General features: G+C 33.1%; 2 protein-coding genes across 2 annotated transcripts; both read left to right on the forward strand.

The window, feature by feature from the left end:
* The first annotated feature begins 2,730 nt into the window (after window positions 1–2,730).
* LOC126770607 (phospholipase A1-like) lies at window positions 2,731–5,156 on the forward strand. Its single transcript, XM_050490084.1, has 2 exons — window positions 2,731–2,883; window positions 3,939–5,156. Exons 1-2 carry the CDS (start codon window positions 2,772–2,774, stop codon window positions 4,838–4,840), a joined length of 1,014 nt encoding a protein of 337 aa, XP_050346041.1. The 5' UTR covers window positions 2,731–2,771; the 3' UTR covers window positions 4,841–5,156.
* Window positions 5,157–8,805: 3,649 nt separating this feature from the next.
* On the forward strand, window positions 8,806–14,916 carry LOC126770604 (lipase member H-like). The gene is made up of 2 exons (XM_050490081.1): window positions 8,806–9,008; window positions 13,936–14,916. Exons 1-2 carry the CDS (start codon window positions 8,891–8,893, stop codon window positions 14,844–14,846), a joined length of 1,029 nt encoding a protein of 342 aa, XP_050346038.1. The 5' UTR covers window positions 8,806–8,890; the 3' UTR covers window positions 14,847–14,916.
* Window positions 14,917–15,299: the final 383 nt, after the last annotated feature.

Here is a 15,299-nt window from a genome sequence, read left to right on the forward strand (position 1 = left end):
TATTTTCCCAGTTACTGCATAGATAAGGTGCGAATATTCAGGCAGAAATTGTCAATGGAAAAAAACAATAACCTTTTTATAGCTATCGAATCCGTAGTTCGTACAAAAAACCTGGGACCTGCGGGATAATAAACTTCACTCTAGACCTAGGTTCGCCATTAAAAAAGCATGGCGTACCTATTCCTAAATTCGTATTTGTGTAGATTATAGATTTATGGAGATACAAGATTCACCTTATTTATAAATAATATTATTTCTTATATATTCTGTGTGATCCTTCCGAGTATGAAATAACACTTAAGTTTAATGATATTTATGCATATATACTCTTCATACATTCAGAGATCAGTGACGGGAAAGAAGAGATGTATTTATACTCATACAGTAGCGAAATGCGAGATGAGACAGTAATTGCAGCTTCGTCCATTATGTTAAGGACAAAGGTTCTTACGACAACGTTCAGCTGTTCTATTCTGTAAAAAATCACTTCGTATTTCACTCGTGAAATGTTTTAAGCTGACTTATGGTACGCTATTATGACGCGTGTAATTTTTAAATGTTATATTTATTACAGATAATGTCACAAAATATTTCGCCCTTTCTGCCTTTAGTGATTTAACATTGAAAAGAAGAAGACACGGCATTATTCAACTTACTACATATTACTCGTACACGTTAAGCATCGTTTATAAGTAGGGCCGATATGTTCAAAACTATTCTCAAATATTGCTTATTTATATCCATACATAACCATAAAATCCAATGGATAAAAAATGTTCATCATCATCAGTCAGTTCACTTGGTGGTGGTGGTCATCTCATCCAGTTTTTGGGCTCAAATCAAAGTATTACTGTTTTCATGTACTTCATTTGTGTTTATAATGTATCACCAACACGCAATAGAGCTGTGGTGGAAACAGCTCCAAGCCTTCTCCGTAAAAGGAAAGGACGCCTTTGTCCAGCAGTAACCGAGTACTTAACTTCACATTTCACTAGTATTTAACCTCTCAGTTAAGAATAAAAATAAAAAGTCGTTGGATAATCGGCTTCCGTAACTAGTAATTAACCGGCTTAATCGGCGACGACGATAAAAGTTTTTAATTGACTTTTCGCGCCTTCGCACCTCGGAACTGGATGCCTGATCTTGTGAAACTGATAATTGGTGATTTAGCGCTTTCTTTCAACGAGCCGTGTAGTAATTATGGCGTTATTTACGGTTCCTTGTTAAAGACGTGAAATGGGATCCGTAAATTTTAATTTACTTACAATTACGGAGCTTATACTACGTTTGCATTATATTATTATTATGATATATTTTAATAATTTTTTCAGTGAGTCGAGTTTGTCTATTAGTTGGAACTACTGGTGGTAGGGCTTTGTGCAAGCTCGTCTGGGTAGGTACCACCCACTCATCAGATATTCTACCGCAAAACAGCAATACTTGGTATTGTTGTGTTCCGGTTTGAAGGGTGAGTGAGCCAGTGTAATTACAGGCACAAGGGACATAAAATCTTAGTTCCCAAGGTTGGTGGCGCATTGGATATGTAAGCGATGGTTGACATTTCTTACAATGCTAATGTCTAAGAGCGTTGGTGACCACTTACCATCAGGTGGCCCATATGCTCGTCCGCCTTCCTATTCTATAAAAAAAAAAAAAAAAACACGTAAATGTTAAGAGAAGTTGTGGGTTCAAGCCTTTTTTATTTTTATTTTTTAACGCTCAAAAAACGCGTTACTCGTTTCCCCCACGGGAACATTGTTGGGGGGGGGTATGTGGGGCTCGCCTGTGTCCAAGGCACCGAGTGCACCCGGAACATCGGAATACCCACTAAAAAACCAGCGGTACTCTTTCCGTCGTAACGAGGAGCGCCACGGGATCGATTTCGCATGCTACCGTGACGTTGTGGGTTCAAGTCTGAGTTAACATCTTTAAATTTTCATTTGAATAATTGTTGTTTATAATACATAAACTGCAAGAAATATTAATCGTTACTTACATCACCAATGCGTCACCGACCTTGGGAATTAAGATGCTAACTCCATTGCCATTAATAACATTAGCTCATTCGCTCTTTTAACCGTATCACAACAATAGTAAGTATTGCTATTTGGCGGTAGAAAATCAGATGAATGGGTGGTACTTACCCAGACGAGCTTGCACAAAGCCCTACTGTCGAGTACCTCTAAGTTATTATATTTGTTAAATATAGTGCTTGTACAACAAGCAGACGTTTCAACTTCGTATGAAAAAAATGGGAGTTGTTTTTTATTTTTAGAAAAGTAGGTACACAAAATACGTCTACGCATTGAACTGCTCCTCCAAACATACATATATGTACATCGAAATAGCGCCCCGTAATGCCTTCGCTCGAAGAGGGCTCTATTAACATATCATCATTTAGGTTTATAATGTATGTTTTATATAAAAGTTATATTAAAAATATACTTATGTACCTTATGCATTTTTATTATTATTAACACGCATTATTTTTGGGCGGATTTCAAGCTTAATTATGTATTTCGAAATAAAACATTAAATAGTCCGAAGTCGGACCACGCCATATTTACATTGATTAATGCATTTTATTTTTATTATTAAGGTATTTTATCCACCCAATAAATACACGTACCGCTAAACTCCTAAATAAATCGAATCATTTGGTTTCATTCACACAAAACTAATTATATTAACATATATTGTCAATATCATGTTTTATAGAAAACCTTTACTCAGTTATCAAGTGACCACTGACACGAGCGGACGCATTATCAATGACGCTCCTTATATATTTAATTAGTGTATTTTTATTTGTGAATGTCAAAACTAATTGGGTGGCTGATTATGGACCGTTTAAAACTTTACTATACTCCGATTGGATCACATGTAAGTTCATTTTCAGTTTGTTTATTCTTTCCTTATGTTTGTTATAAGAATCAAGAGTATACATTTTGTTTATCATGTAAGGCCAGTCTATCTTCAAGGCCTATGATTGGTTTTACAAAGCATAAGGTAAATTGCTGCCTTTGTTTGGTTATAATATCAAGACAATAGAAAAATCTTCAAAACACTGTTAAAAGTTGAAATTGAAAGTTATATGAATGATTAAAAATATTGACCGATATAAATATGTATTTGAGAAACAACAGCCAATAATCCCATTTGAAACGATAGTTCAATGAACTTACCGTAACAGCCTGTGAATGACCCATGAATACATATGTGGCAGAATTTCAGTGATATTAGACACATGCAGGTTTCCCATAGATGTTTTTTTTTAAATTATAAACACAAACTAAGCATATAATGATGAAATCCAGTTACGTTTGCCTGGGTATGAAGTCATAGGTTAAAATTCAGACGTTCTAACCAAGCCATCTCGTCCCAGTAACCGGGACAGAACGCAATAACTTTATGGGTTGTAATGTAGTTGTTGTAATGTTATCTTGTTATGACTAACTTTTTCCCTTGAATAAAACCACGAAATAAATAAGATGTTTGTCGACACAATGATTCCCTTGCACATTTAGTGAGTGATACAGTTTATGTATCTCTTGGGATAAATATATCATTTAGTAAAAAAGTACCTTCCACATTTATCGTAACGAGTAGAAGTATATAAAATTCCGTATTTACCTTAACGGTGCGAAACAAAGCTAACTCTATGAGCCCAAGGGCCAGAAAATGTATTTAAAAATATTACCACTTTGTTTTCTCTACGGATAATAATTTATTTCAGTTACAATTAACAACTTGTAATTTGATATACATACACAGTGAAATGATCTCTTTTATATAATATTATTCGATTTTCATAAAACCTAACAGTTTCTAGTTAAAATACACATATACAAACACGAATACAGATGCACTCATACATCTTGACAAATCATCCTATCCGTTTCAATAACTGTTTGATAAATAATTCTTTTTTTTTTCAGGCGATCACAATAAGAGCTTGGATTTAAGTGTCAACGAAACACTTGTTTACTTTTATGATTTTCAAAATAACTTCAATCTCAGTTACACAATCGAAGGAGCTATTGAAGCATTTACTCAAGTTTATAATTTAGACGTTTCAAGACGCGTTATATTATTCGTACCTGGGTATAAATCTCACGTATATAAAAGTGCTTCCGAAATAATCAGGAATGCCTTCAAAGATGTTCAGAATATATACTTAATGATAATAGACCATTCAGCGTACACGTCTGCTAATGGAGGAAAATTGAAAAGCTACGAACGTTCCGTTCACTATTCATACTACCTGGGTGAGGCTGTTGGGGATCTTCTTGTAAAATTGAGAATTTATGGATTTACATCGCAAAATATGCACTGCATCGGGCACAGCTTGGGAAGCCAAATTCTTGGCTATGCTGGTTCGAGTTACTTGAACAGAACAGCGGAAAAAGTTTGGAGAATAACCGGGATAGACCCAGCAGGGCCTTGCTTTTCAAATACATTCATTCAAGAGCAATTAAGGTCAGGAGTTGCTGAATATGTGGAAGTATATCACTGTAACGCTGGTGGCTTGGGTACGACGAGTGTCCTAGCTGACATAGATTTCTTCGTGAACGATGGCAAAATTCAGCCGAATTGCGATGCTGGCTTCCTTTCGAGTCTCGGCGATTCTGATGCAAAGTGTAGCCACAAATCATGTATGCGATATTGGGCTGAGACAGTTAATCATCCTGCATGGTATTTGGCGTGGAAATGTGATTCATATAAGGAATTCTCTCATGGGAGATGCGCTGCTAACGAAGTGACGATAGCCGGTTACTCGAACCCAGGAAATGCAACTGGTGTTTTCTATCTCTCTACGGAGGCTTATAAAATAGATTAGACTTATGTATATCTATAGATGGATAATTATTTATAGTGCAGTGATAGTTCTTGATACTTTTGTTATTATCACGTAAGGTAACCGTAGTCTGTTTCAGAATCGACGTGATTATTTATGATATATGTAATTTTCATAGTAAAATCAATAATTCCTTGCATTAATAGTTAGTGACTGTTTTTTTCTATGTCATAACAATAACGTTGTTTTACTTAATATATAACGTGGTCTCTTTAATGGGTTACATAATGTGATCATTATTTCATGCTACCCGATTGTTAGCTTTAAATAACTGTATACAAATACAATTTTGAGAAGTTTCAAACGTATTTCATTTATAATATGATTCTTTAACAATAAATAAAACTAATAAAATTTGCAACTGTCTTAACATCGTAATATAATATTTCTGTATAAAAGACCCATTTAGATTGAGGAATAATAAAACGTAACTATTACTAAACGTAATCCTCCAAGTGAAAGTCATCAGCCAGTGTGAGTGGAATGTATATGTCAGAGATAATATATTTAAGCGGGTATACGACGTCACTTATTTTATTAGAATAATAACACCACATAAGGTGATTGACATCTTATGGGTTACTGGTCGGTTGTCAGACGTCAAGATGTGAAAATATAACACGCGTATTTTATAATGCAGCTAACTGATGGAAATATAAAATATAATGGTGTATCTGTCAGTAGCGCGTGTAATCGTTTGTCGAGCGATCCCCTTGGTCTCTTGGTCTTTTGCTCTCTGGACAGCGCCAGCGCCGGACGTGCGCATTGACTGATTTAATAAAATCAACATATTGGACGACAATGGGGCCATTTACATTGCAATCCATTTGAATCCACGACATATACGTGTATGTGGATGCCCAATCGCGAGGAGGGTTAGAAGACGAGACTTGATTGTAAATAAATTTACGGGTTGTTAATTATTGATATTAATAAATCATAATATTTTATTATGTGCTCATTAATGAATGATAGTATAATTAGATATTGATTTTAATTAAATATCGCTTAATTAGTCTTTTACATATCCCACGACCTAAAACAATTAAATTATATAATTTATAGATTATGGTCTCTGTACTAATTCAAACAATATTGTTTTATATAAATTGCATTGTTTTAGCTCGCGGGGAATTTTATAATATATATAATCAATATAACACATATAGATCGATTTATTAATCCCAGAAACCTTTGTAACATAAAGTGCAAGCGAAATCGATAAAGCTGCTTTTATTAACTGCAATTTTTAGTTTACATATTTTGCTGTGCATTTCTGTTTATCTTCGTTAAATTAAAATGGAGTGTCGATTTATATTATGATTACAAGAAATTGTACGCAAATAGAATTATAAAAATTGAACAGAGCGTAGAACGAAGTTGGCAGTTATGGTTGTCACACGCGAAATTAAATTTACATTTATGTTATATTTACTATAATAGTATAATATTATAATTTAGGATTTAAATATATTCGGAAATAATGAGTAATAAATATAGCGAATAAAAGTAGAGAAAGAATACGGCCAAGCGAGAACTTAAGTTACTGTAAAACTGATTTTCTGTACAATTTTTTTTAATTAATTTTACTTTTCTTTAAAGAGCGATTTAGTAAAAAAACATTATCAAATTAGGCAAATAAGCGTAAACAAAGTAGTATATAAAATTAAATTTTGACTGTTCTCTCTAATTTTTTGCGGTCCTCCGCTTATCTCCCTTAAACAGCGATTCTAGGGTGCTAACTCGGGATCATGTGATCTTTTTTAACCCGGACAGAGTGAATTAATGGATTATTTACCCTCGAAAATTATATAACAATTATGGCTTAACATACTACACATAGCATACCTATACTTCCTAATATTACAAATGTCTGCAAATGTAACATTTTGGTAAATTTTTTTGCCCATCGTGGGCTTAAAAAGGCAACGTTATTCAATTATGAAGATGAAAATATACAAATACATGTGTAGTTTTTATTAAAAAGTTACAAAATATAGGATTTTTTGAAATTCCGCTCATGATAGTAGTATCCATCATGATTCCATCCCATATTAGTGAAATGATGATTTCAAAACCGCTAGCAGCTTTGTTCGTTTAATCACTTTTAATTCACTGGCCAAAAAAAAACACCCGTCCTGTGTGCAGTTTAGACAAAATAATTGTAATATATTTCAAATTAAACGTTTGCATTATTGCTACAAAGTGTTTGTGTTGTATTTCTTTTATAATTGCTTCACAAACACAAGCCATGGGTTTTCTTAATTTTTATAAAACGTTTGCTCCGAACTTGCAATTATAACGCGCATCATTTACATCGGCGACTTAATACATTAATGTTATTATACCATTTAATTGCAAATTTATTTAGTTATTTTATTAATTCAATGTTTAAGACGATATTACCAAACGCGAGAGGGATCACAAGGCTGTTTTTTTTTAATGTAGGTTGGCGGACGCGCATATGGGCCACCTGATGGTAAGTGGTCATCAACGCCCATATATTTCGGCATTGTAAGCCTTACATCGACAATGCGCCACCAACCTTGAAGATATTATGTCCCTTGTGCCTGGCTCCTTCACCCTTCACATCGAAACATAACAATACCAAGTACTGCCTTTTTTGCGGTAGAATATCTGATCAGTGGGTGGTACCTACCCAGATGAGCTTGCACAAAGCCCTACCGTTAGTAAATACTGTTGTATTATAGAAGCAAGAGAATATCAGGAAAACAATAAAAATAATAGTGCGTTAACAAAATGATTCGCGAAAACATTTCGTTCGCATTACGTACTTTTTTATTCACAGCAGTTCCCTTTTTATGTTTATTTATCCTGTGAATAGATCCAAAATTACATGCAGAGTATAAACAATAATGTGAGCTGATTTTTAAATTAATAGTATAACTAACACAATATTAATGCCTAGGCTTACAAGGTACCAGTTTAGGGGCCCGACCAACCGATGATCATACCCACGAGACAGAAGAGACGAAGCACCTACGGTTTCATGTACATTATTAGTCACGAGTCTGTCATCAGCCGGTCTCGGTAGATACCACTCACATCAGATATTCTATCACCAAACAGCAATAAGTATTTTTGCGTTCCGGTTTGAAGGGTGAGTGAGTCAGTGTAACTAGAGGCACAAGGGACGTTACCAAGGTTGGTGTTGCATTGGTGATGTAAGGACGGTTGATATTTTGTACATCGCCAATGTCTATGTTCGGTGGTGACTACCATCAGGTACTTACCATCAGGTTGCCCATTTGCCCGTCCGCCTTCCTTCATATTATAAAAAACACTGTTACTAAGACAGAAATTTTTATTAATATTATTTGGATCAAACCTTGAACCAAGGTTCTCGGGCTCTGCAGCCTTATCAACAAGGCTGTAAGTTACTTACAAGGCTAGAGATTGGCTGATATTTTGAGAATGATTAATCAACTACGTCAGATATTGTTGTAGGCTTGATGAATGGCTGTTTAGGTTTACGATAACATTTTAATACAACTTAATAATAGCACGTGATCAGTGCGAATGAAAGATGTGAAATTTGCTATCTTTCTTCCTCACAAATATATATTATCCGTCTTTGTCGCGGAAATTTCGAAACGTGACATGGTGCTATCTTTTAATTTTGATCTCTACGCGACCATAGGGATTAACATAAAAAAAAACATACATTATTTGTAAAAGATTATAAGAAGATTTATGTAATTAAAGCATGTTCTTTCCAATTGCGAAACAGTATTGTCTTTTCCTTTATTTTATATCAATCATTACAAATTTAAATACATTTTTTTTAATTATTATTTTAACGCAGCTGTATCAAAAATCCCCGATGGCCTACATATACTGTAAGATCGCATTATCTAATGAATCACAATAGTTCAGTAAGGTGTGACAGTATGCTGTGTATGACGTCACTATTCAATCTCATTATATATATATGTAGTGAGTACTTGACAGTGACTCGAGTCAGACGCAGACTTGAAGTGCAGTGTTTCGTGACAAAAATAAATAGAAAAAATGAAAATCGTTGTCACCGTGATTCTATGCCTATTGGGTCACGCACGATCGTGGGGTCGAGGTGACTTGGAGAAATATGGACCGTTTCAATTGGCTTTACATTCAAAATTAATTAAATGTAAGTTTTTTGTTTTTAAATAAACAAAAATTTATATTATTTACTTTATTTATTTACAATCGTATTATATTGTGAAACATTTGAAAGAAAGATTGAATTTTTATTGAAAGATTGATTGAAAGATATATTTATTTGATTTTGTTTTTTGTTACAAATCTTAATTTAGAAATTTATTGCTAATTTTATATAATATAATTATTTTAGTCTTCAATGTAAATAATTCATATATAACAAAATGTATCTATACATTAATATGTAGGACACTATATATTACGTTGGAAAAGTTATTTAAGTTAAGAAAATAAAAAAGTGTCTACCACCATCCAATTACGTTAATATTAAGAACTTAATAAAGATTGAATTTGACGCAAGTACCCACCAATTACGGAGGCGGAGATTCATGAAATTTTTATTAGAATCATACTCATTTCAAAATAAAACAATAATTATTATCTATCGGACTACATTAACAAATAACGAAAAACCTTAACCTTATATTTACACAGTATACTAAGTGCACACTAAACTGTTCCATGTACTATTTTTATATAATAATAATAATATCCTGGGACATTTTTCACAGACGGCCATCTGATCCCAAATTAAGCTTGTACAGAGCTTGTACTATGGAAACTAGAGAACTGATATACTACATATACTATTTTTCTTTTGTAGATACATACTTATATAGATAATTTCACCCAGACTCAGGACAAACAGATATGTTCATGCACACAAATATCTGTCCTGGGTGGGAATCGAACCCATAAACTTCGGCGTGAAAGGCAAGCATCCACCAACCACGCCAACCGGCTCGTCAAATTTTAAATGTTCAATAATTACACAGAGTTTTTAACTGTCTGATGGGTTAGTCGTTTATAAGGCAATAGATAATGTTCCTTAGTGTCAATGTTTGAAGGCAGTGGTGATAGGCTACTATCAGAAATTTGTGGTTTACCTACATATTACACTTTGAAAAAACAAATTTCGGGTCATTTCACTAAATGAATTTGAAGTAATACTGTACGATCATATTAGAGAATAGTAACTAAGTCTACCAAAAATTATTGCGAAACTAAGATTAAAGTATTCTGGCTACTGTGCATTTGAGCTCTTTCTCGGTTCTTAATGTATTGGAAATATATGTTTTTAGAACAACGTATACTTATTGGAACAACTTGAGTATTGATAGTTTTGATTAACTTTTTCTCGATCGAATAAATCGGCTTCTCGCCTTTGTTAGCAAAAAATATGTTGAAAGATAAATCATTTATGACACAATCTCGTAATTTAAATATTCTTTCATTATTTTCTAAATAGATATACTGACATAGGTATATTTAATCTATGATTACTTATAATTAATTTCTTATGAATGCATATAATTTGTATATTTGATTAGCTTTTTTAATATGAGCGTGCAAATTGATAATAAACTTATATTCAACTAGAATTCTCATATTGTTAATGTTATAAGTATATTATTTCAGATTTTATTTTTCAAATTTCATTGGAAAAAATGTGTTATCGTGGTTCCCCCACTACACCTACATTTTAAAATATGGGAATTTTAATGGGAAGTTTATTTATAATAATAATAAATCAATTAAGCGAATATATCGCGTAATACAGATTGACAGCCTACATTTTTCTTTCTAAATAAATAAACGCTTAACTAAAAGTATACGAACGTTACAATAACCTAGATCTCGACACTTATTTCATTGAGATTTACAAACACTTGATGTCATTACAAGGACTTTGGTATGTTTTTGTATATCTTTTATTTGCATTTTTTAAATTATAAAAATTCATATAAGACTAATTAATACTGCTTTCGGTATAAATATACACCTTTTTCTAAATAAACATAATTTAAACAAGTATCCAAAAACGTGTTTTCGAATTATTAGCAACGTACTTTAATAAAAACAAGGTTAATATAATTTAGCCATGAATTTAGTGCTTCATTGCGAGATGGCCTAGTGATTAGATGCGTGATATTAACCGATGATCGAAACCGGGCAAGCACTACTGAATTTTCATATGCTTAATTTGCGTTTATAATTCATCTGGTGCTTGACGGTGAAGGAAAACATCGTGGGGAAACCTGCATGTGTACCTGCACCTGCACGCCAACCCGCATTGGAGCAGCGTGGTGGAATAAGCTCAAAACTTTCTCCTCAAAAAAAAAGGAGAGAAGGCCTTAGCCCAGTAGTTTAGTCAATGTTTGATATTGACAGGCTGCTATTACTAGCGCTTCATTAATTTTACGTTAATTATTTCGACATTTTTTATTGAACTTTAATATCTTATAATTAATTTCGATTATAATTGGTAGTCTTTTTTATGGCAGTGGTCACTACCGCCCATGGACATTGGCGATGTAAGAAGTATTAACCATTCCTTACATCGCTAATGCGCCACCAACCTTGGGAATTCATATTTTATGTCCCTTGTGCCTGTAATTCCACTGTCTCACTCACCCTTCAAACGAGACCACAACAAAACTATGTTGTTGCTGTATAGTGATATCTGATGAGTGGGGGCTACCTACCTAGACGGGCCTCTACAAAGCCCTACAACCGAGTAAGTATTCTAAGTATGTTATGATGTGTATATATGTTATAATCATTTCAATTTATCTTTATACTAACTGTATATATGTAGGTATATAAAACCATATGTGTGATTCCAGTCTCTATTGTAGACACTATTATTGTGCTGTAGTTAATACGTATCATTCAAAATAAATCAAGTAACAATAAAACCCTGTACTATTACGAATTGATTTCTATCTATTTAAAACATATATTTACAACGTGTATTTATTTTAATTTTTTCTTTTTCTGTCGTGTATCTACGCTATCTGAGCGCAAAATATTCTGCCAATGACATCTATAAAATAGATGACACATATGATATGTGATTATTCGGTTTCGAATTTTGAATCATTAAATAATGATGAGTAGAAACTATGTAATTCTACTGTAGATATACAGAACAATATTAAAATTAAATGATATAATTAATTGAACACAACATATAAATAATATAAAAACATAATAATAATTGTAATTTTAATTTATTTCTTACAATAAATCTAATTAAATATTTAATAAATGGTGAGTTAACTTATGTCAAAAGAAATTTCATGTTTACAGAAGGTGGGATGTCAGAGGAATTCGTATAGATCATATTATAGATCTTGGAGCAATTAAAAAAATATATGATCATTTGAAACGTATTTAAATTTGACGTTTTTTTTTAAATTGAGATAGAAAACGTACATTGTGCCATAGATACTTCTAGAAGTATTAATTAAACAACTCCTTAGACTCCGTTTTTTTGTCTATGAATAAATTACAATGACTTACTCCAGCTGCAAACCGAAACACATCAATAGCTGGTATTGCTGTGAAGTATTCTTATTTGTTTTTGTTTAACTAAAGAGTATGCGGTCTTTATTCTAAAGTTTGAAGACTGTACATACTAAGATACAACCCACAGACTTGGAATAGAATAAAGAAATATATTTAATTTTTAAGCCTTTTGGTGGTAAAGCCACCAAAAGGCTAAAATTCGTGTTTTTTAAACAATTACTGCGGGTTCAATCCCCAGATAGTGTGTATTGATGTGCTTAAATTATGATTATAATTAATGTCGTGCTCGGCTTTGAAAAAATACATCTCCGACACAATTCTGCCACATGAGTTTCCACTAAACCATATTAGAGCAGCGTGGTAGTATAAGTTACAAAACTGTTCCTCAAGAGGGGAATCCCCTTTTTTAACGCTGGAAAACGCATTACGCGGAAACAGTGGGGGGTATATGGGGCTCACCAGTGTCCGAGGCGCCGAGTGTGCTTCGAAAATCGGAATACCCACTAAAAAACCAGCGGTATTCGTTCCATCTTAACGAGGAGCGCTACGGGATCGCTTGCGCACCGTGTCAAAAGGGGAACCTTTGCCAAATATTAATACATTTGTATGTTTCCAGTTGTTATTTTACTTCATATCTTTATATCAACATCAATACAATATTAGTCTGATATAGTATTGTTTTCATCGCGTAATTTATTAACATATTGTCATGTAAATATACAAGAAACTAACGCCGTGTGACATTCAATTCAATGAAAATACAGGACAAGTTGACAAGGTCATTCGTATACATGAATATCTACTTATTTCTTATTTTAGAACCGTCCGTAATATCGTGGCCCGACTCAGTTTGTGGATGAAATATTTATCCTAAAGTTTAATCATTTTAATGATTGTTAGGTATTCTACAGCAAAACATCAGTGCTTGGTATTGTTGTGTTCCGGTTTAAAGGGTGAGTGAGCCGGTGTAATTACGGAAACATGGGACATAACATCGTAGTGATGGCACATTGGCGATGTAAGGGATGATTAATATTTCTTACAATGCCAATGTCTATGGGCGTTGGTGACCATTTAGCATCAGGTGGCTTATATGCTCGTCCGCTTACCAATACTATAAAAAAAAAGATTATATTAAAACATTTATTGGTTAATTTTGTTATGTTTACCAAATAAGTATGTATAATAATAATTTAAGATACATTATATATACATATGTTTATGTATAATATTAGTAAAAAACCTAGGCTAGAAGCCTAGGTTAGTCACTAGCTTATAAGCCTGTAGAACTTTAGTACAATCAAACAAAACTAATAAATAAATTATCAGGAGCAGTCCATGTTAGGAAGTGAGCAGTTCCGTCGAAAATAAAAGTCGAAGGTTCAATTCCTTACTTCCTATTCCTTGCGCTAATGTCGTCCCAATTCCTAACGCAAGCTTTACGCTTAGTTGTATGGTTAAATAATAATATCAGTAATTTCTTAAAAAACGGGTATTTCTTTTTTTTTTAATAACTTAGTAATAAGTACTATTTTCATTTGCAGGTGAACACGATAGAACACTGAATCTTGATGTTAGCGGCATTGACGTATACTTTTATGATTTCACCAGGAACGATGTCGAAACATTTACTATTGATAACGCTGCAAAGGGAATACTTTCGCTAAACGAACTGGATAAAACCAGAAAGTTCCTGATCTTCGTCGGTGGATTCAAGTCAAACATTAACAAGAAAACAGAGGAACGTGTCAGGGATTCATTTAGAAATTACCCTAACAGCTACTTAATTATTCTTGACCATTCTCCGTACACTAACGACAAACAAGGACACATTAAAAGTTACGAAAGATCCGTCAAATACGTTCACTATATTGGTAAAGCGTTGGCCCAAATGTTGACAGGTTTGAAGGAAGGTGGGATTTCTTCTAAGAATATACACTGTATTGGCCATAGTTTGGGCGCTCAAATTTTGGGCCAAGCAGGTGAAATCTTTTACAATAACACTGGTACCAAAATATCTAGAATTACTGCTTTGGATCCAGCTGGACCCTGTTTTTCCAATAGCTTGATACAGGAGCAAGTAAGGTCCGGTGTAGCGGATTATGTTGAAGTATATCATTGTAACTCTGGGGGGTTGGGCACGACTAGTATTCTGGGAGATATAGACTTCATTGTAAACAAGAAAGGTTCAACTCAGCCGAATTGTAAAACACCATTGATACCAGGTATTTTTGACTCTTCAAAAGCTGCAAAGTGTAACCATAGAGCATGCATTGATATTTACACGGCAACCGTAAGTAATCCAAATTGGTTTTTGGCGTGGAAGTGTGATACATACAAATCTTTTAGAAAAGGATATTGTTCTACCAATGATAACACCATCGCAGGCTTCTGGAATCCCGGTAACGCGACTGGTGTTTATTATGTTTCAACTGATGGCTATGATCTTAAATAAAAAGGAATGTATTTATTATTAAAATTAATATTTATTAAAAGACCCTTTTGATTTCATATACATCACATATAACAAACATTATTGCCATTTTTATTTTCATTTGACGTAATTGTATGTGTATATTATCTTTTACGTATAATAAAGTATTAAATTTTAATATTATATAGAGATGATTTTAATATAAAATTACTAATCGAATTGAATTTTAATCGTTGACGACATAGATACGATTTATCGTACAGTTAAATGTAGAATCATTTACATACATATAAACACATAACATACATTTGAATAATTCGTATTTCAAAAAATAAAATAAAAATCCCTGATACATTATTGTTTAAAAGTCCGCAAAAGATCGTACACTTTAAAATATTTATACATTATTAAATGATTTCTTTAGGAGCATTAAAATTTGTTAATTATCTTTTGTAATTTATCTTTGTGAGTGAT

Source organism: Nymphalis io, chromosome 9, assembly GCF_905147045.1.
Source record: "Nymphalis io chromosome 9, ilAglIoxx1.1, whole genome shotgun sequence".
NCBI lineage: Eukaryota > Metazoa > Arthropoda > Insecta > Lepidoptera > Nymphalidae > Nymphalis > Nymphalis io.